The sequence below is a fragment of the Castanea sativa genome, chromosome 12 (assembly GCF_040712315.1).
Source record: "Castanea sativa cultivar Marrone di Chiusa Pesio chromosome 12, ASM4071231v1".
NCBI lineage: Eukaryota > Viridiplantae > Streptophyta > Magnoliopsida > Fagales > Fagaceae > Castanea > Castanea sativa.
Window position 1 is genome coordinate 4,327,471 of NC_134024.1, and position 22,008 is coordinate 4,349,478.

Genomic DNA, 22,008 nt, shown 5'->3' on the forward strand with positions numbered 1-22,008 from the left:
TCTTTGGAGTACCCCACACATATTTCTTTACCTCCAACCTGTCCTGCCTCTGGCCTACCTGCTCCTGCACCATTTGGGTTTTCCTTGCCTTGAAGAGGGGACGGGGCACACTTGATCCAACCTGCCCTGTTACATTGCCATTCCCACTTTCATAGGGTAAAATATAAAGAGTTTTTAGAAGAAAATATTCATTCTCCTCCCCCCACTCTTTTGTGAAGTTTTTTTTTCTTCTATAATGGCAAATACCTAAACCAATGTAACCCATGCCAACTAACTTGGATCTTTTGTTAATTCAAAACTGAATTGAGCCCAGCCAATAAACCTTTGAAATAGATCACAATAAGCTGGTTCGATTGTAGGATTAATAAAGATTCCTGTAGTATCTCTACCTAAAAATATAGGAAAACATAAATAAACCCTGAATCTGAAACATTTTGGTCTGGCAAGATGGCCTTTTTGGGACTGGCCGGATGGCAGGTGGTTTCCAAGCGTTAGTTTCAATCTGTTTTTTGTATGAACTTGATGTGTGCAGACTATAGTGTAGTGAACTGCAGTTACATATGTTAATTTTCCCCCTTCCCTTATTTATCAAAAAAAAAAAAAAAAATTGCCCCTTCCCTTGAATCAGAAGTTGTATATGTTTTTCTTGGAACTTTAACTTTTTCCATAGGTACTTATTGATATCTGCTGTATACTGCAGATTGATGTTGAAAATCCCTGCGTTATAATGAGTCAAGACAAAAGCAGAGAGTTTTTGCATTCGGGGAATGACAAAGACAAATTTAAGGTAATTTTTGCAACTGGGTGGATGTTTAGTACTTTATGGATGCAATACTGACACTTGATACTCAGTTCTTTTACAAGGCCTCACTTCTTCAGCAAGTGAATGACCTTTTACAAAACATTGATGAACACTTGAAGTCTGCGAATGCCCTTGTTCATGAACTGGAGGAATCAATAAAACCTATGCTAAAGGAGCTTGATGAGTTGCAAGGAAAGATTAAAAACATGGAGCATGTGGAAGAAATCTCTCAACGGGTACAGCAGTTGAAGAAGAAGCTTGCTTGGTCATGGGTATATGATGTAGATAAGCAACTTGAGGAACAAAGAACAAAGATTGGGAGGCTGAAGGATCGTATACCTGCATGCCAAGCTAAAATTGATTATCAACTAGTGAGTAATGGAATCTTGCTAAGTTAAAAGTTGTTGGCTAGTTTTTAATATGATGCTAATTTGTTTCACGTCATGTTATTTTCTATTTTGGTGAAAAAGTGTCTTACTACTTCTTGAAGAGATGCTTGAAGAGCTAGTGGTTATTTGGGAATTTAGGTGGGAAGTTCTGAATTTTAAATGGTCTGTACAAAGTTACAAACTTGGTTGGCTGTTTTGAAACTTTTTTTTTTTTTTTGGCTTCACAAGAATGCTGATTTATATTCAAAGTATGTCACTTTCCCAAAAATTATGTTGCTTTTGAAAGTATTGACCACAAAATGATTGGTCAGCATCTAGTGAGTTTTGTCACTTTTCAAATAAACATAAAGAACAAGTTTAAATTCTATTTTCCTAAAATGCTACAAAAGGACCAAACATGATTTTATTTTAATTTTTTGATTTAGTGAATTTGGCCCCATGGGGAAAGGGGGGGGGGGGCATGAATCAGTGACTTCATTACATAGGGTGTGGTTCTCAGCTGGTTGGGCTACCTTTTGAAACGTGACTAAATATGATTTTATTACGGTTAAGTAAGGTTTATTTTTTCTTGGAATCCTTCAAGTCCTTCTTCCTTTTATGTTATGTAAAACCTGATCAGGTGAACTATGTTATAACATTATGTATGTGTATTGACATCTATTGACTTTTACAGAGTGTAGTTGAGGAGCTGATGGAACGGATATCTAAGAAGAAAGCTCAAATTGCATGCATGATGGAAAATACATCAGAAGTGAGAAGAATGAAGGATGAATTGCAGCAGACACTTTCCTTGGTAAGTTGAAATTTTGATATCTATTCTTTTTGTAAAAGGTATAGGACTAGTGGCTTGCTGAAATTATATTATGTGAACTATAAACATGATTAATATTTCTGTATTTTGTTCCCCCCTTTTTTTAATGTCTCCATATTTTCTCTGGAGTTGTAATATGTAAAAGAATGAGGAAAAGAAAGGGAAGATGTCTCACAGAGAGAGACCAATTCAATCTTTGTGGAACCTACTATGCTTGTGGTAAATGGTCATAAGTAAAGTGAAGGTTGGCTTTACAATGAAGTGCTTTGCTTCTAAGCATTGCAGTTGGGAAGTATGTGCACTTTGCCAATTAATTTACTCATATAAAAAACACTAATTAGTTTTACCTTGAGAGTTGTTCGTTTATATTAATTTTTTGCATTGCTGTTATCATCCATATTTCTTTGTTTTTTGACCAGCTTTTGCCTTTATAATAGTCATTTTATTTGCTCTTCAACAATTGCCCTTCATTTGATTATAATAGTTATACTTGATTTGTTTAAATTTCTTAATATTATCTCTTCTTGATGATTTTTTTTTCTTTCTTAGGCAACAAAAGAGAAGCTTGAGCTAGAAGAAGAATATGGCCGCAAGGGTAACCAACTCCAGAAGATGGTGAAGCATGTTAGATTTCTTGAACAACAAATTCAGGATATTCATGAGCAGCATGTTAAAAATACTCAGGTTTCTGTTCTCCCGGATATAAATAATAGGTTTCTTGTATTGGTCTTTCCTTGTTCTGTTTTCTCTATCCTGTGTTTTCTGGCTATTACTGTGATAACACTTGTAAAAAAATTAAAGATGCTCCTCTTTATTTTGTTACTGAAGTGACACTTCTTTTGCCATCCACCTGCTTTGTTCTTTCTACGATTTTATTTTCCTGTCCAGAATTCTTGCTTTGAATATAACGTGCCACATAAAAAGGATCCTTATTTTGATGTCTTTGTTTGACAAGCATGAGTTGTCATACGTGACCATCTCTGAAAATGTGGTTGGCAGTATAACCAATGTTGAATGTTTAAATTTGTGGTTACTCCAATATGATATGGGCTTTATGCCTATTTTGATATACTGCAGGCTGAGGAATCTGAAATAGAGGAGAAGTTGAAGGGACTTCAATGTGAGGTTGACGCTACTGCTTCAAGTCTTGCAAGGTTTTGAAAATTTTTATTTTATCAGTTTGCGTTTTTTTTTTTTTTTACCTTGCTTTCAAGGTAGATTCCACTCACTCCCAGTAAAATCAACAATCTTTCAGTTTGAAGGAAGAAGAGAGTGCCTTATTAGAAAGCCTAAACGAGGGATCAAGTGAAATTCGAAAAATTGCTGATGAGGTGCGGTGATATTTACCATCATTGGATAAATTGATTGTGTAGCATAATTTTTTCCTGTCAACTTTTATCTTTTCATTTCTCTCTCTCCCCCCTCTAAGATTTTTATTGTTGAATCTGATTCTCTGCTGGCCGTTATTTTTACAAACCTTCGACGTTCTGCAGTACAAATTGTCTTGGACTCAGGCTGTTGGATGTAGTGCCCCCTGAAGTTTGGGCATGCGGATGTGACCATATATGGACGTGTGTAAATTTAGTGAATTGAAAATGATGTTGGTTTTGTTTTGTTGGTTTTCCTTTTTTTAACAGGCACCCAGCTGATCTTTATATTTTTTGATAAGTAAGAAAATTTTTATTAAACAAGGCTACTTCATGCAAGGAGAATGAATTAGCAAAAGAAAACATATAAAAAAAAAAATAAAAACAGAAGAAAAAACCAAACTCTGTACAAAATTGCTTATGGCTGATCTTGAACCCATGACCTCATCCTCCATCCCATTATTATGGGAGGATGGAGTGGCAGCTGAGCTATTGCTCATTGGCACTGTATATAAAATTTCTTATGGCTGTGTTTATGAATTCCAAGAATTTTGCTTTATGCTTGTTCCAATTCTTAAACCTCTTTCCTAGGTTGGTTATTGAGTCAAATAAATACACTTATATCTCTTCTTTTCACATGTTACGTTTATGTATGTCCCTCTAACTGATTATATGGATTCCTGTTTTTTTTTTTTTTTTTTGTGTGGAAAAAGTAGGCCTTAGTAGTATTCTTGATCTTTGTTTTCTCCAATACTTTGTTAGTATTCTTGCACTTTGTATTCTCCAATACTTTGACTTATGTTCTTGTTCTGCCCTATCTTGATTTCTATCAATTAGGGACTTGATAATGAAATAAGTATTTGTTTAATTGGGGTATTCTACATATTTGATTGTGATGCTTTAAGCTTTGTTATAATGTGTTTGGTCTGCTATGGTGAGCTGAGTTAATCTTGTGCTGTGAATATCTTCTGAAGTTGTTGAGTGAGCGGTATTGACGTATTTTGGTTGACATGAAGTAAATTTATTCATTCAAAAAAGAAAAAGAAAAAATAACTGATCAACTAAATTTATGTTATAAACAGGCGATGCTTATGGAAAAGCCTCTTCTTGATGTGCTTTTTAATGTCATTGTTGTGAAATCATTTTTTTTTTCAGAATTTTGGCTTGGTCATAAATTACTAAGTTTTGGTAATAATTATTTTGGGCAATCAAGTGCTTATAACTATTTTAATATACTAAATGGCAATAAATTATATCTCATTTTCTAATTCATGCTTTCTTCTCTTTTGTGCTTGAGATAATTTATTTACTTACATACAAAAATCTTATTCTGCTTACATGTATGAAGCTTACTCACTGTTTTTTAACTTTGTCACATCCACCACTCATCCTAGTTGGCCATAGTTTTTATTCATCACAAAAGGAGAAAAAGCTTGTTCTGTTTGCTTGGATGACCAATGAGATAAAAGACGTAGAAGCTTTTGAAGTGGATCAATTATGTCTACAAATTAATGTTTGTTGTTTGAATCTAAACAAGACCGAGCAAAATGGTACCTTAAATTCCATCACCAATTCCTTTCATTATTTTGTTGAAATGGTGACCCTTTTCACCCCATTGTTGACAGAAATTTATTTTTTGGGATGCACTAGGAGACAAAAAGAAGGGGGTGGGGGTGTTTCAAAAATTTCTAAAAGGCATTTCTATAAAAGTTAGCTCCACTTTTTTGAAAGCTTACTATGCTGGTCACTTAAAACTAAAAGCAAAATTTTCTCTCATGTTTTCCTGAACTAATAGCTTCTAATTCGTGAATATATTCATACACTTTGGTTTCCTTTAGATTGAAGATTTTGAACGAAAACGTCGTGAAATCGAGCATTCCATCCGCGAGATCAATCAACATCAAATCAACAAGGTGCGGAGTACTCTATCTTGCAGTCCTAGATGCATGCAATATTGACAGGGCCTTAAAGGGCATATGCAGTTGTAGATCCATGTTTACTCCAACCTTCATTTAAAAAAAAAAAACAATATGATTGGGTTCATTTTGAGAGCTGACTGTATTGACAATTTTTTCTTTTCTTGACAGGTTACGGCTTTTGGTGGAGATAAAGTTATTAACCTATTACGTGCAATTGAGAGACATCAAGAGAGGTTCAAGAAGCCGCCTATTGGTCCAATCGGAGCCCATTTGGTGAGGACCAGATGATTGTGTGTCCAAGTTTCAATAATTTCATAGTACTTATATAAATAAATAAATAACATGAAAATTTCATAATGTTTTCTAGAAAATTATTATTGTGTGTGGGCGTGCGCACATGTTTCTAAGGAAGTTTGTTCTTTTGGGGATATGCAGTTCTGATTCTTTGTGCATCTCTCTTTTTTAAGTATTTATATGCAATTATAGTAAAATGACATTGAAAATTCTTCCTGATCTGTTATCTGAGATGTTATCTTTTTGTGCTTCAAAGTATCTTTTAAATTATAATATACATTATGATACTTTTGCATGCCTTTCTGATTTATTGTATGGTAGTAGTGCTCATTTTGGGATATATCTTCCATGATTGTCTTCTTCATAATTGGCATCTGCTAAGCTTTTAATCCAAATATAAGTTAGGCTTTGGTCATAGCTGAAGCTGTCTTTTTTGTATGTCTGATCACTGGGGTCTTTGGTTTTGAAATGAATGCTTATCAAACCTTGGGCACAGGATATTGTGAGATAAAAGCTGTTTGGATAATACTGGTGAAGTCTCTCAATTGTGCACACCTGCCGTATTCTCTTTCCTCTATGTGAGAGTTTTGTTTTCCGAAATATTGAAACCCTAACCACCTGTTTTAAGAATTATTTTGATAAAGATATGGTTTTACAGTAGGGAGCAAGACCTATGATTTTTTTGTTGTTTATATCTTGTATATATTTTGATTCTTGAGCTCCATTTTTTTCCCTGCATAATTGTGATAGTATCTTTGCTCTCAAACACTTCTAATTGTAATGACTATGTACTTCAGACTTTGGTTAATGGTGATACGTGGGCTTTTGCTGTTGAAAATGCCATTGGGAGGTTGCTTAATACATTCATCGTTGCTAATCATAAAGATGCTCTAGTTCTGAGAGGATGTGCTAGGGAAGCAAGTTATGGCCATGTTCCAATTATCATATATGACTTTGCAAGACCAAGGTGGATGCATGCCTATTTATTTCGAGTTTCTTCAGGTGCATGCTATCTTGTGTTTGACTGTGTTAGTTCTATCTTTGATGTACTTCTTACTTTGTGTAGGTTAGATATACGACCTCACATGCTTCCTCAAACAAATCACCCAACCACTCTCTCTGTTCTACACACAGAAAACCACATTGTCTATAATGTGTTGGTCGATATGGTAACACTTCATGCATCTTTTTCCGCTCGTTATGATGTCTATTGATTACTTATTAATACTTGATCTCATTTCCTGTTTTCATTAGCATTTTTTGTTTATCTTTTAAAAAACTTCCCCCCTAATGCTACACTTTAAAATGGTGTTACTCTATGCCTTGTTACAAGTTTGCTTGCATTTCCAGGGTGATGCTGAGAGGCAAGTTCTTGTTAGAGATTATGACATTGGAAAAGCAGTTGCTTTTGAGCAAAGGATCCAGAATTTGAAGGAGGTTCACACTTTAGATGGGTATAAAATGTAAGTCAAAATTAGAATATTTATCTCTTTATTATTTTTTTCCTGGTTGATTTTTCACATTTACTCTAAGTAGGCAGTATTACGAGGAGAATGCAAGGGTGCCAAAGTGCGTCTTATCAACATAAGTTAGTAAAATTGATAATGAGTTGTCTGTGGGACTGTTGGAATATAGAAGAGTATAGATGCATCTGTTTGAAATATATTGATTCTGCTACTTGCGGAATTTCATCACCAATTAGTTGATTTTGGTCCATGGATATTTATGAAATAAGTTCGAAACAGTATTTATTATTTGTAGAAGTCTGTCATTTCTCTGTTGTCTTGGTGCAAACATAAAGCACTTATTCTGAAGAATATGGGGTGTTTATGTTGTAATGGTAGTTTATGAAAAATATGGGGTTTATAAGTGTTGTTAAAGGCATACTTAATGCTCAAAGCTTGAAGCCTCAAGGTCTCAACTTGGTCAAAAAAGGCTCATTTAATGAAGCTTGCCTTAGGCACGCTTTTATTATGCCTTTTGAAGAAGCACAAAGCATGCCTAGGCATGCTTTTTTATTTTTATTTTTGCTAAAAAAGATAAGAATCATGAAAATTAATTGCTTGATCTTGAAGCAAATGGCATTGACTAGCACACATTTTTTAATTACATTTTTTTTGGTATTTGATTTTTAGATGTATGTTGAATGAATCATATACATCATTTGATCATAGCTATCATGATTATATATTTTTATAAAGCACAAGAGAATTATATAAAATGTTATGTTTAAACTTTTAATGACTAGATTACTATGATATTGTCCATTGATACTTGTTTTCAATTTACTATATTAAAATCTTAGGGGGTGTTTGGTTTAAAAAATGGTGTATTCACTTTTCTGTATCCATTTTTAGAATTTGAATACAGAAAAAAGGACCAATTTTCACATTTATGTTTGTTTGGGGATCTGTTTTGATTACAAAATACACCCTTATCCAGTTTGGCAATTGTTCCCTATTTTAGGAAAAAGCACCTTTAACTTTTTTTCACTTAGTTGAGTAGGACATGTTAGTTGGTGGGTTGCAACCATTTTCAACATTATAACAAAAAATCCACTATATTCATTTTCACTGAAAATGAAAACACAAAAAGGTGTATTCATTTTTTGTATTCAAATTCACTTTTTTGGATACTGAAAACGAAAATTGAATACAAATAACAAAACCAAACCAGTTTTTCAGTGGTGGGTCCCACTAAAAACTGAAAATAAAAACAAAATACACCACTTTTTTAACTAAACCAAACAACCCATTGGTAATTGAAGTAACTTACATAGAATTTGAACTTACAAACATTATACAATTGCACTTACCTAATAAGTAAAATATACAAAATTTGAGTTTATTTTATTTTATTTTATATGTTACAAAATATTTCTATTAGAGGTTATTAGATATTGTATGTGAAAAATGTGCGTTTTACTTAAGTTAGGCGTGCGCTTGCGCTTTGCGTTTTGTGCCTAGGCTCTAAGAGGCATGTGCGCATAAGCGCACTTGATGCTTTTACTAACACTGGATTTATTTGACTGCTGCTTCTATTTATTACGTTTGTTTTTTTATTGGTGATGGTGGGGTTAAAAAAATTGAAGGCTGAAATTTAGTTATGCAGGATTCCAAAGTGCAGTGACCCTTTTAAATAAGCAGAAGTTCATTGGAATAATTTCATGTTGCTGTTTTTATATATATTTTATAAGTAAAAAATTCATTAGAAAAGGGATGCTTTCCAAGTACATGGGGTGAATACAAGGAACAAAAAAAATTAAACATTCATAGCATTAAAAAAAGAATTAATGAAAGCTCAAGGAATCCAGGAACACTAGAAAGTTTGCAACAGAAAATGTAGGAGATATCGAACTCCATTCACTTGGAAGGCTTGTGTTTATGAAGGGATTTACTCCAACTTATTTACCTCCCCATGTCAAAACTTTATTTCCTAAATATAATTCTTTAATTTTGCCATAGATTCTACTTCTCAATCATGTTCTTCTCTTCTCTAATAAATAGAGGATTCTAATAATAATGGTCTTTCTGTACTCTATATAGTTTGCCACTATAGCTTCTCTATCTCTTGCAATTAGAAAAAGATTGGGATATCTCTCATTTAAAGTATTCTCACCATTCCACAATCATGTCAAAAACAAATTTTAGAGCCATCTCTAACATCATATCTGATAATCACGGAAAGCTGTCCCACCCACTTTTAATACGCTTCCACAAACCCACCCCAAACGGTCCCCTGACCTTGCCCAACACTAATTCCCCCAAGTAGTGCCATGCTTTAAATCTATTACCCTCCAACTTTCTTCTAACACATCTCGCCACAACCACTTTCCCAATAAAGCTTGATTTAAGAGCAATAACTTCTTAATTCCCAATCCTCCATGGCAAACTGGAGTACACGTATTTCATTAACTGAATTGAATCCAAATTTATCACCCAAACTGCCAACCTATTTGCCCCTCCCACAGGCGATGGGAATATTGATAGAGATAGATGAGCTGTTTTGTATATAATGACAAAGAGGAATCTGATGCATTTAGTTATGAAAGTAGTAACATTTTGTGTGTTTTTGTTTTTGGTTGTTTAGTCAGATATCAGGTGTTGGGTTGGGCCTTGAGTGTGCCACGCAAACTCTATTATCTGCAACTGTTAATTGTCAAGTTCTGCATTTGGATTGTTCACTTCTGCTTGTGCAGTTTCCATGCACCCTGTAATCTAATCCCTGTATTACTAGTAAAATGTAAGAATGACTTCTGGAGTAATAGTTTGTAATGATTCTTTTCTAGGTTTTCTCGTGGTTCAGTCCAGACGATTCTTCCTCCTAATAGGAAGTTAAGACGCGGCCGTCTTTGTAGTTCTTTTGATGGTCAAATTAATGATCTTCAAAGGGATGCATCACATGTTAATGAAGAAGCTCAACAGCGCAGGAGGAGAAAAAGAGATGTAGAGGGAAGGCTTCAGGATCTTCAGGATGATCTACAAAGTGTAAAGGTAATTTGACCCCCAAACGTGCCCCTCCACTAGGGAGAGAAGTGCCGGTTGGCCTAAAGGCTGTTGGCATGTCAGTTTAATTACTTGTCCAAAATTTTTATTAGCTTGACATTTTGATACTATATATTTATTACTCTCTTCACTTTGTTCATGTACAATCTTCTACTTTTAGCTTTTGTGATTGAGGAGACTTCTTTTGTAATTGGATTGTGCCTTGGCATTTTTTATTCATTAGCATTGTCCAAAAGCTTCCATTGTAGTTTACTGAGAATTATAGATTTTTTCAATAAATTTTCATTAAAAGCTTGAAGTTTTGTATAGGAGCTCAAATGGACTTGGGCTTTGCTGGTCAGGATTTTGACTTGGCTTAGAAACTTGAATCACATTGCATGTTCATCTATTAATTTTCTTTTGAAATATCCATGTTATAGTAAAACTCAAAAATGTAAATATGAAACTTTGACTGAAGATGACCTTTGTTCTCTTCCTTTGTTGGACATGGTCATCAGGCACATGTCATGTCTGGCATTGTCACACATGTTGAAGCTTCCCTGTGACAGACTAATTTATAACATTTTAACATGTAATGTTTGAGACTAGGGTTGATTAATCCCTAGGTACAGAAAAGCTTAAAAGTTTTTGTACATGGAAACTCGAATGCTAGGGAAGTGGAAACAATTTCCAAAAAGATTATATTTTTCAAGTATTCTCATGGCCTGAATTTTCTGAATGAAAACTCAATTAGGGAGCATGATCCTACCATTCATGTTGGCTCCAAACCATCTCTCTCTCTCTCTCTCTTTCACACACACACACACACAAACACAAACACACACACACACACACAGTCATTCATCACTAGTAAGGGTTATATATATATATATATATATTTTTATAATGCTTGGAGGCCCGGCTACCTCGAATTAGCCAGAAATCCTGTTTTAGTTTTCATGTACTAGGATCAGTATGGGGGGATTCCGAAGTTTCTTTATTGAATCTAAGTTGTTTCAGTTGGTGGTTGAGGAAAGAGTGAATTTTTTCTCCCTTAAGATATTTGAACGGGGAAAATACTACATGCAATCGGTGTTTATGGGCAAGAGTGCAGCTCTTTGGATAATGCAGAATCTGGAACACATTGTGATTGGGGTTAGTCCTAAGCAATTTTTCATGCTCAGGGAAGGTGCTACTGCGTACACCTTGCAACGGGGGTCCAATTCATTTGGGCAGTACGTATCAGTGACAGAGCTTAGGGTCGGTGGGCGGCGGCGAACTATCATTATTCCTGCCGGTAAATTACAACAAGGATGGAGAACTTTTGGGATTGAATTACGAAGGATGTTGGAACCTGCTCAATATGCGTTGGGTGGATTGAAGTTTGTACCGTACAGGTCTAAGCAGATCCCAAAACATCATCCTACCAGGTCCTATGCGGAAGCTGTCAAAGCTCCAGTGTAGGCAATGTTGAAGCATGTTCAGCAGCCCCTCAACAAAGATAAGGTTAAGGTTGATATCGTGAAGAATATTGTGGAGATTCCAAGTGACAAGTCTCACACACAGGTAGTAGCTTTTGAAACTCAGACTGGTAGTTTTCATCAGGCAACCGTGGGTGGTGGTGAGGGTGAAGCAGGTGATATTAATGGCAAGAATAAAATTGAGGAGAAAATCCCGGAAGGAAATAATTGCAATATTCCTTTGAAGCCCAATTTGAATTCAAAAATGGTTGAGTTTGGAAAGTTGCGTGATAATAGGAAGGGACGTTGGCTGGGGAGAGGGCTGACTGTGAGTGTGAATGAATATGGAAAGAGGCGGGTATCTTGGGATGTTGTTAAGGGAGGTCAACAAGCTGGCAAATGGGTACCACGTAATATTGCTTCTAATACTGCAGTGGGTCTGCGCCCATCCAAGATGAATACCCAAGCCTCGTTGGGCAATAAAGAACCCATTTTGGGCCTGGGTTTGCTAAGCCCAACTAACTTTGAGGCTGGAGAAAGCTCATTTAGTGAACCAAGGGCTCTGGAGTCTTCTTACCAGAATGGGTTCATGTTGCCAAGTTCAGGTAGAAGTGAACTCATTGCCATGAAGGAGTTTATGTGCTCAATGGTCAAACCCACCACATCGGAGCAACCAGCGACATCGTTGAAGGTATCGATGATCACACCCACCACATCGGAGTAACCTATGACGTCGCTGAGGGTATCGATGGTCACACCCACCACATCAGAGCAACCTTTGACATTGCCGAAGGTACCGATGGACTTAGCATTGACGGAAGTTGAACTTAAGGGTGGTCAGCTCAGCTCGATTCGACTAGCTCAGCCACCCATTGAGCCGATAGGACCAGCGGTGGTGGCCCAAGTCTCCCACGAACAGATATCGCTGATCAGTGCTCCGTGTGGGTCGAGGTTGGTGCCGGTGGTGTTATCGGCCACGATATCGGAACAGGTAATGACCCTTGATGACCCGATCGTGTCAGAGTTGGTGCCTTTGTCTTCTTCAGTTGCATCGGAGGATGGGGATGAGAATTTTGTGGGTTTGGAAGGATCGGTTACTTCTGACTTTGAGGGAGTTCAACTACTTGGCCCAACTATAAGGGAATTGGTCGGAGACTTGGATAAGTCTTAGGGGTAACTCCAAAGACTGGATATTACAAAGGCGTGATGGCCGGCAATTAGTGCTCCCATTGTCACTGTATCATTCTCCAGATTGTATGTCAGTCTGCTCAAGTCTAGAGGGAGTGTGTACCAGGTAATGTTTCTTGTACTAATGAAGGGCAGAGGGTTACTTGGGCAGATGAGAGTGAGGGGCTAGTAGATTCCTTGACTGTGGTTCCCGGGTTAGTAAGTGAGCTGTGGGAGTCTGATGAAAGGTTGAGGTCTTGTGAGTGAGGTGATGAGCCATTAGTTGTGGTACCTTTGGCTACTGAAGGTCCGTTGGAGTTGGAGTCTAGTCCTATGAAGGAGTTTGGGTGTAAGGAGAGTGTGGATAATTGTCAACTTTCACAATGGGTAACCAATAGGATAAAGGCTTTCAAGAAATCTGTGGGCACTTCACTGGAAGGTTTTGAGGAGCAGATTACAGGATTGTTATTAGCCATAGAGGCCAGAAAGAAAGATAGACAGAAACTTGTGGTGGGTGATCAGACGAAGTTGGTTAAGTCCGGACAGAAAGGTTAGCGGGAGCTGAAGAATTTGCTGTCATCTTTGAATGTTGAGTATGATACAAGTAAAGCAAGGAGTGCAAGTTCTGAGTGGGCGGTTGTGTCTTATCAATGAATGTGAAGATTATTTCTTGGAACATTAGAGGGTTGAATGAGCAGGATGAAAGGCTCAGGGTTAGAAACTTGATTAGGAAGTGGGGGCCAGATGTGGTTTGTCTTCAAGAAACCAAAATGGGGCTGATTAATAGAGCAGTGATTCGTAGCTTGTGGGGTGGCCAACATGTTGATTGGTCTTACTTAGATTCTTGTGGTGCTTCTGGTGGGGTGTTAGTGATGTGGGACACTCGGGTAGTGAATAAAATGGAGGAAGCAGTGGGGAGATTTTCGGTTTCTTGTAAGTTTACAAGTGTGTCAGATCAGTTTGTATGAACGTTTACGGGTGTTTATGGTCCTAATTTACACCGAGATAAGAGGTTATTATGGGAGGAACTCTGTGGCTTGAATAGCTGGTGGAGTGTGCCATGGTGTGTGGGTGGTGACTTTAATGTGGTTAGGTTCCCTTCTGAACGATTGGGGTTTACTTCTTTCACTACTGTTATGAGGGAGTTTTCCAATTTTATTTCAGAACAGGGTCTCATTGATCTGCCCTTGCAAGGAGGTACTTTCACTTGGTCAAATTCTAGAAAAGTTGTTTCGAAGGCTAGGCTGGACAGATTTTTTTTTTCTGCAGATTGGGAGGATAAGTTCCAAACAATTTCTCAAAGACGGTTGTCTAAATTGTGCTCAGATCATTTTCCAATTGTCCTTGAGGGTGGATCTTTTCAGAGAGGGAGTATACCGTTTAGATTTGAGAATATGTGGCTAAAGGATGAAGGTTTTGTGGATAGGGTTCGGTCATGGTGGGATTCCTACTAGGTTCACGGTGCACCGAGTTTTATTCTGTCCAATAAATTAAAGCTCCTTAAAAATGATTTGAAAAGATGGAATGTGGAGGTGTTTGGTCATGTTGATGTTCGGATTAGAAAATTGTGGAAGGACCTTAGTGTTCTAGAGAATAGGGAGGAGAGTCAGGGATTATCAGCGGAGGAAAGGGTGGAAATGGGAAGAATTCGTGATGAGTTAGAGAAAGCTACTCTGTTGGAAGAAATTTGTTGGAGGCAGAAATCTAGAGTTCTTTGTGTTAAGGAAGGAGACAGGAATGCTAAGTTTTTCCATCGTATAGCTAATTCTCACAGGAGGGTTAATTCTATTGATAGGCTTATGGTGGATGGAGTGTTGTCTTCGGACTCGGCTGTTATAGCAAACTGTATCTCTCAATTTTATAGGCAGCTTTATTTTGAGGAGGTGGCTCACAGACCTGTCTTAGATGATGTGGATTTTTCTAGCATCTCGGTGGAAGATGCAAGTTGGATAGATAGGCCTTTTGAGGAAGAAGAGGTGTTTGAGGTGATCCATGACTTTAATGATGATTAGGCACCTGGCCCGGATGGCTTTTTTCATGGCATTCTTCCAGTCTTGTTGGGGTGTTTTGAAAACTGAAATTATGGTTGTATTCCACAATTTTCATACTCAAGCGGTGTTTGAGAAGAGTCTTAATGCTTCGTTCCTTGCCCTTATTCCTAAGAAAGTGGATGCTGTGGAGGTAAAGGATTATCGGCCTATCAGCTTAGTTGGTGGGATGTATAAGATTATTTCTAAGGTGTTGGCTAATCGGCTTCGTAGGGTGGCGCATGGACTTATTTCGGATTCACAAAATGCTTTTGTGAAGGGCAAACATATTTTGGATTTCGTCTTAATTGCTTCTGAATGTATTGATAGTAGATTGAAGTTAGGAGTTCCGGGTGTGCTATGTAAGTTGGATGTGGAGAAGGCGTATGATCATGTGAGTTGGGATTTTTTAATGTATATGCTACAGCGTTGTGGTTTCTTAAAAAAATGGAGAAAATGGATAAGGTATTGCATTTCAACTGTAAAGTTTTCCATTCTGATCAATGGTAGCCCAACTGATTTCTTTGGAAGTTCTAGGGGGCTTCGGCAAGGGGATACTTTATCTTCATTGTTGTTTGATATTGTGATGGAGGCATTAAGTCGTATGTTGGATGTGGCTGCCTCCACTGGGCAATTCTCAGGCTTTTCTGTGGGCAGTACGGCTGGTCCATCAGTGATGGTGTCTCATTTTTTATTTGCAGATGACACTTTGATTTTTTGTGATGCTGAACCTTCTCAGATTGCTAATTTGAGGGCGATTCTTGCTAGATTTGAGGAGGTGTCAGGGCTTCGTATTAATTTAGGGAAATCTGAGTTGGTACCTGTTGGTGGGGTACCCAATTTGGAGGCTTCGGCGGGTCTATTGGGGTGTGGGCAGTCTTCTATGCCCTTGAAATATTTGGGCCTTCCTTTAGGTGCAAAATTTAAGGACTTATCTGTTTGGAACCCTATTCTAGAGAGAATGGAGAGGAGATTAGCAAGTTGGAAAAGAATGTATTTATCTAAAGGGGGTAAGGTGACACTCATTAAAAGCTCACTATCGTCCTTACCTACATACTTTCTTTCCCTTCTTCCTTTATCGGATAAGGTGGCTAACCGTATGGAGAAATTACAGAGAGATTTTTTGTGGAATGGGATTGGTGGTGAACCTAAAATTCATTTAGTTAATTGGGCCAAGGTTTGTAGGCCTTTGCAGGATGAGGGGTTGGGTATAAGACAATTGGGTAATTTTAATTCTGCCTTACTAGGTAAATGGTTGTGGAGGTATGGCACCGAGACTGATGCTTTATGAAGGAGGGTTATAGAGGCAAAATATGGGAACATTTGGGGTGGTTGGTGTACGAAGAAGGTGACAAGTCCTTATGGGGTCAGCTTGTTGAGATACATTAGAAGTGGTTGGTTGAACTTCTCTAAACTCCTTGTTTATGATGTGGGGGATGGTACTAGAGTGAAATTTTGGAAGCATGTCTGGTGTGGAGATTATACTCTCCAAGAGGCCTTTCTGGAGCTTTATTGTCTTAGTAGGTCAAATGACTCCTTGGTGGTTGAAGTTATGGGTTGGTCTACTGGGAGGTTTCACTGGAATGTGCAATTTCGTCTTCCACCACAAGATTGGAAAGAAGAAGCCTTTGACCGGTTTATGGGGCTAGTCTATTCCTCGTCAGTGCGAGGGTTTGGCCCAGATAAGGTTTGTTGGAAGTCTGCAAGGAATACAGGATTTGAGGTTAGAGGTTATTACAGTTCCTTCTACCCTCATAATCTTGTTTCCTTTCCATGGAAAATGATATGGCAATCGAAGGCTCCTCCAAGGGTAGGCTTCTTTTCTTGGTTTGCTTCCTTAGGTAAGATCTTAACAACAGACAACCTTCGTAAAAAACGAGTGTTAGTGTTTGACTGGTACTTTATGTGTAAGAGATGTGGAGAGTCGGTGGATCATCTTCTACTTCATTGCACCATAGCTTGGGAGTTGTGGTCTTTGGTTTTCTGCTTGTTTGGTATTCAGTGGGTTATGCCTTGTACTGTTCTTGAGTTGTTTAAGGCTTGGCAAGGAAAGTTTGCGCGACATCGTCACATTGATGTTTGGAAATTAGTGCCTCACTGCTTGATTTGGTGCATTTGGCGAGAAAGGAATGCTAGAAGTTTTGAGGGCTGCGAACGCTCTTTGCTGGAGATTAAGTCTTTTTTCTTACACGCTCTCTTTAAATGGAGTGTGGTTTTTTCTCATTTTTCTTAACCGTTGTTCTTTTGTTTCTTGATTTTTGCCCCCATAGTACATCCCCAATGTACTCGGCTTGGCAATTTCTTTATTATTATTAATAATATTCTTACTTTATTTATCAAAAAAAAAAAAAAAAAAAAAAATATATATATATATATATATGATGAAGTAGTGAACCTTTTTAAAGAAGAGCCCTTTGGACTCACCTCAGCCAGTAAAACCTGTGGGCAAAAAAAGAGCTACATGTTCTACTTTTACTGGAATGTTCGTCATCTGTTGCTTCTGCTGTTTGTGTAGAGGCGGCGTCTGAATGCAGAGCGGAACTTAATGTCAAAGAAACTCGCACTGCAAGATGTAAAGAATGCATATGGTGCTGAAGCAAATGCATCTTCTGCATCGAATGTTGACGAGCTTCATCAAGAAATCTCAGTTTGTTCACTAATACTCATAATTTCATTGATTATTGTGTGGACACACACACACATATATGTCAGTGTGTGTTCTGATCCATTATCATCTCATTGGAGTATTTTCTAGAAAGTCCATGAGGAGGTACAAGAGAAGAAGATGTTGCTGGAAAAGCTACAAGTCAGAATGAATGAAGCAGAAGCAAAGGCCAACAAGCTTAAAGTGTCATTTGAGAATCTATGTGGTATAGTAACAAGGTTTTTACGTTTCATGTTTGGTTTTTATTATAAATAATTCCAATTATGCATTTTTTTTGTCTATAATAATATTTTAGAGTCAGCAAAAGGGGAAATTGATGCATTTGACAAAGCAGAAAATGATCTGATAAAGCTTGAACAAGCACTGCATGATGAAGAAGCGGTCTGCCTTCTTTTCCTGGAATCTTCACTTTCCAATGCTTCACTACATTTGATATAATGTTGTTTCTGCAACTGTTTTTAATATTTTAAATTTTACTTTTATCACAGAAGAAGGCCCACTATGAAGTTATAATGAATAACAAGGTCCTTTCTCTTATCAAAGAGGCAGAGGCACATTACCAGGAGCTTGAGAAAAACCGTCTGGTACGTTTGATGCCCTTCCAAAGATATAGTGGTAAATGATTTTAATGATGCTGTGATCATTCTAATCCCCCCCCCCCTCCCAAAAGAAAAGGGGGTAATTACACTAAACCCACTTGTAGTTTGGTCTAAAATCACTTTGCTTACCCGTGGTTTAAAAAGTGTCACTTTACTCACTTGAGGTATATTTTGTTTGTTTTTCGTAACCCACCTCTGTTAAAATTAAGGATAAATAAGTATTTTTGCTCAAATTTTATCTCTCTCCTCCCAATACAAAAAATAGCACAAAAATGCAAGAGAAAGAAGATCAAAAAGTGGTATTTGTCTCTCTCTATTCACACAAATCTTGAACATGAAGAACATACCCAAAAAAAAAACCCAGATCAACCTACACAAGATCACTGACTTAATGACTCAGATTGTCCAGTTTCTACCTTTCACACTTAACATTTACTGTTTCCTAAGTCTTTATGGTAATAGAGTGTTTATGCCGCTGGAGAGGATCTTAATGCTTCTCAGGTATTTGAGTGTTTTTCTTTTTTAATGGTACCGAGAATTCTTTCCTAAGTCTCCCTGCATCCAAGAACTGCGTGAACCTCCCTAAGAACGACCTGTACGCCGTATCACCACTGCCGATATCGAAACCCGAAGCTCCGACTGAAGCTGCTCGTCACTCACCACCCTCGAGCTCTGCGTCCTGTGTATCTCATCGAACATTTGGTTGAAACTCTTGAACCTCTCTTTGAGAACCGGCTTCGCCACTTTCCCATGGACAGGGTTCAAACCCTCGTGGTTTAGACAACCCAGTAGCATTCCACGTCTCTCTCTGGTAATTCTTGTGGTACTGCCTCAGATCCGACGACCGCTTTTGGCACCACGTGTCACCCATCACCGAGTAGATCTCTGCTGAGCCTTTGATCTTCTGCAAGATATAGCGTCCATTGTTCATCATGAAGATATTGCTCAATGCAACGTCTTTGTACAGCTTGGCTTTCCCTTCTAGATTGGTGTCCAACAAATCCATCACAGTCATCGATTGCACAGCAAAGGGTGTTTGGTTTTCATTCTCATTGTCCATACTATTCATGAAACCATGTTGTTGTGTATCGCTGCCTTCTTCGAATGGAGGACGATTTGTCGAGTCAATTTTTAATAATATTCTTACGTTATTTATCAAAAAAAAAAAATTTGTTCGATCTTAGAATGTTCATTGAATACTTGCTCCAACGTTTCCTTGTACTCGCACGCGTACTTTTGGTAATTCATCGTGTAGCAAGTCAATGGATGAACTGCACCACTAGGAACCGGAGTTTTATTTTTGTAGGTATGTTCTTCATGTTCACAATTTGTGTGAATGGAGAGAGAGACAAATACCACTTTTTGATCTTGTTTCTCTTACATTTTTGTGCTATTTTTTGTTTTGGGAGGAAAGAGACAATTTGAGCAAAAATACCTATTTACCATTGATTTTAACAGAGGTGGGTTATGGAAAACAAACGGAATATACCTCAGGTGGGTAAAGTGACACTTTTAAACCACAGGTAGGCAAAGTGATTTCGTGCCAAATCTCAGGTGGATTTAGTGTAATTACCCAAAAAAAAAAGGAAGAAAAAAAAAAGATTTTAGATTTTTAGCACCTGCTGTTGCCAGTTACTTGTGTCGTGTTTTGTAAATGACTAAATGCCAATGGGTGATAGGAATTTTTCTAATGAATTTTAGATAAATGGGTCATTAGAGGATGTGTATCTCTCTCTTAATTTATAAGAATTTTGTTTAATAGAAATAGGAAGATTTCTATTTTTCTTAATTTATATTCACTCACAATTTAGGAGTGCTAGAAGCTAAAAATTGAATGCCAATATCATTGGCCTTTCTGTTGCTGTTTCTAATAGCATTTATGCTTTTCTGTATCCTTCTTGCTTTGTGGAAATAATTGTTTAAGACTGTCTGGCATAAATGGATTCGCATAGCTGATCTGTTATACACTGGGTGAAACTACAGGAAAGTTGTAGAAAGGCTTCTATTATTTGTCCTGAGAGCGAAATTGAAGCATTAGGAGGTTGTGAGGGGAGCAACCCAGAGCAACTTAGTGCCCAACTAACTAGACTAAATCAGAGACTTCAGCATGAGAGCCAGCGGTGAGGACATTGTCATGTCTTTGTATCACTTGAAGAACAGTAAAGTGCAATTTTTTAGTAAAATATCTTAGTTCCTTTTTTTTTTTTTTTTCAATGTGCAGATATTCTGAATCGATTGATGACCTTAGGATGTTGTATGAGAAAAAAGAACGTAAGATTTCGAAAAAAAAGAAAACTTACAAAGGATTTCGAGAAAAATTGCATGTAAGTATTATTGCCCCGTATATTAATAATGTCGGGAACAGCAAGCATATTCCATTATTTTAAGCTTATCACGATCTGTTCCTCATATTTGTTTCAGCTTTATTTTATTGGGACTTGTTTCCATTATGTATTCTCATGGCTCCCCCCACCCCCCCCCCCCCCCCCTTTGCCCTATGGGGGTTATTTATTTATTTATATTTTTTAAATGTTCATTTGCAGGCTTGTGAGACAGCGTTAGGATTGCGCCGGGAAAAATTTGATCGGAATGCATCATTTTTGAAGCGCCAATTGACTTGGCAGTATGAATTGCACTGTTTCCAATATAGTCACTTTCTTTAGGAGTGTTTTGTTATCTCTCTCTCTCTCTCTAAAGAACTAGTTTTTTAATATATTTGAATATTTCCATAATTTGTCCATCTCTTGAATTAGATTTAATCGCCATTTGGGAAAAAAGGGGATCAGTGGAAATATTAAACTTAGTTATGAGGAAAAGACCCTCTCAGTTGAGGTAAGAAATTTATTTTGGATTACTCCTTTCAGATCCATTAATTTTTTTTTTCATTCACTAAACTTCTTTAATAAAACTATTTTCAAATACTTTGCTTCTGGATATCTGGACAATTTTGAGACAACCCTTTTCTCTTTATACTGTGTATTCTGTTTTTAGGTTAAAATGCCTCAAGATGCTTCAAGCAGCACTGTTCGTGACACTAGAGGACTTTCAGGTCTTTTTTTTTTCCCCTGCATTGACTTAAAAAATAGATTGTCTAACTTGTTTGTGCTTTTGAAACCATCATAGCTCTACAGATTTATTTTAACTACAAATAGTTTCATGAATTAATAGAAATGATTTGTTTTGTATTTACTCAGAATAATTTGGGACTTCTCAGTATTTTCTATCTGATATAGGGCTCTTTTTCACTTTATTTGGGGTATCTTATTAATTTTTTAAGTCAAAGTCAGGTATACCTTAATCCTTTATATGAGAGTAATTTTCCTGATGTTGGTAGTTTATTGATAATTAGGTGGCGAACGCTCTTTTTCAACATTATGCTTTGCATTAGCTCTTCATGAATTGACAGAAGCCCCTTTTCGAGCGATGGATGAGTTTGACGTGTTTATGGTAAGGATTCCTTTTCCTTCTTTATAAGAACATGGGTCTCTTCTCTTTTTCTGCCTATGGGCATGCAAAATTTGATAATTTTACCTGGCCAGATATGCAGAAAATGAGTTGTGTAGGTTCTCTCTCTCTCTCTCTCTCTCTCTCTCTCTCTCTCTCTCTCTCTCTCTCTTTTATTTTATTTTATATGTATATATAAGCACCTGGTGAGTCTTGGACCAATGAACTCATCCTCCACCTTTCTAATTGTTGTATTTGAAATGTGAATGAATGCTATTCCCTGTGGAATGTTGACAATTTGGAGAGGAATAGGATTTATGATGGTTTGAGCTTTCTTAGCATGTAATCAAGTCATAATTTTTGAAATCATTGTATGATTGGATGCTGCTTTGCAAAACCAATCATTTCCTTCTTTTATTGATTTCCTAGATTCTTGTAATTTTTGTATTTGATTTGTTGTTCCCTTGTTCAGTCCCTGTGTACTAGGGTGCTTCCTTCCTTTTTGGTATCAATATATCTTATTACTTATAAAAAAAAAAATGATTGGATGCTGCTTTAGGTAGTGTCCATTTTCTTCTTT

The 22,008-nt window shown here is 37.1% G+C and overlaps 1 protein-coding gene across 1 annotated transcript in view; it reads left to right on the plus strand.

The window, feature by feature from the left end:
• LOC142621037 (structural maintenance of chromosomes protein 6B-like) overlaps nucleotides 1-22,008 on the plus strand; it is a 29,628-nt gene that overhangs the window by 5,659 nt on the left and 1,961 nt on the right. Inside the window, exons 5-26 of the mRNA XM_075794356.1 lie at nucleotides 701-787; nucleotides 853-1,173; nucleotides 1,865-1,984; nucleotides 2,552-2,686; nucleotides 3,080-3,156; nucleotides 3,258-3,333; nucleotides 5,208-5,282; nucleotides 5,457-5,561; nucleotides 6,380-6,549; nucleotides 6,649-6,751; nucleotides 6,933-7,045; nucleotides 9,871-10,075; nucleotides 17,236-17,367; nucleotides 17,476-17,590; nucleotides 17,681-17,766; nucleotides 17,874-17,969; nucleotides 19,968-20,104; nucleotides 20,206-20,308; nucleotides 20,528-20,607; nucleotides 20,738-20,816; nucleotides 20,976-21,033; nucleotides 21,334-21,431. Of these exons, the coding sequence (XP_075650471.1) occupies nucleotides 701-787; nucleotides 853-1,173; nucleotides 1,865-1,984; nucleotides 2,552-2,686; nucleotides 3,080-3,156; nucleotides 3,258-3,333; nucleotides 5,208-5,282; nucleotides 5,457-5,561; nucleotides 6,380-6,549; nucleotides 6,649-6,751; nucleotides 6,933-7,045; nucleotides 9,871-10,075; nucleotides 17,236-17,367; nucleotides 17,476-17,590; nucleotides 17,681-17,766; nucleotides 17,874-17,969; nucleotides 19,968-20,104; nucleotides 20,206-20,308; nucleotides 20,528-20,607; nucleotides 20,738-20,816; nucleotides 20,976-21,033; nucleotides 21,334-21,431 (2,571 nt within the window). The remainder of the gene's footprint in view (nucleotides 1-700; nucleotides 788-852; nucleotides 1,174-1,864; nucleotides 1,985-2,551; nucleotides 2,687-3,079; nucleotides 3,157-3,257; nucleotides 3,334-5,207; nucleotides 5,283-5,456; nucleotides 5,562-6,379; nucleotides 6,550-6,648; nucleotides 6,752-6,932; nucleotides 7,046-9,870; nucleotides 10,076-17,235; nucleotides 17,368-17,475; nucleotides 17,591-17,680; nucleotides 17,767-17,873; nucleotides 17,970-19,967; nucleotides 20,105-20,205; nucleotides 20,309-20,527; nucleotides 20,608-20,737; nucleotides 20,817-20,975; nucleotides 21,034-21,333; nucleotides 21,432-22,008) is intronic.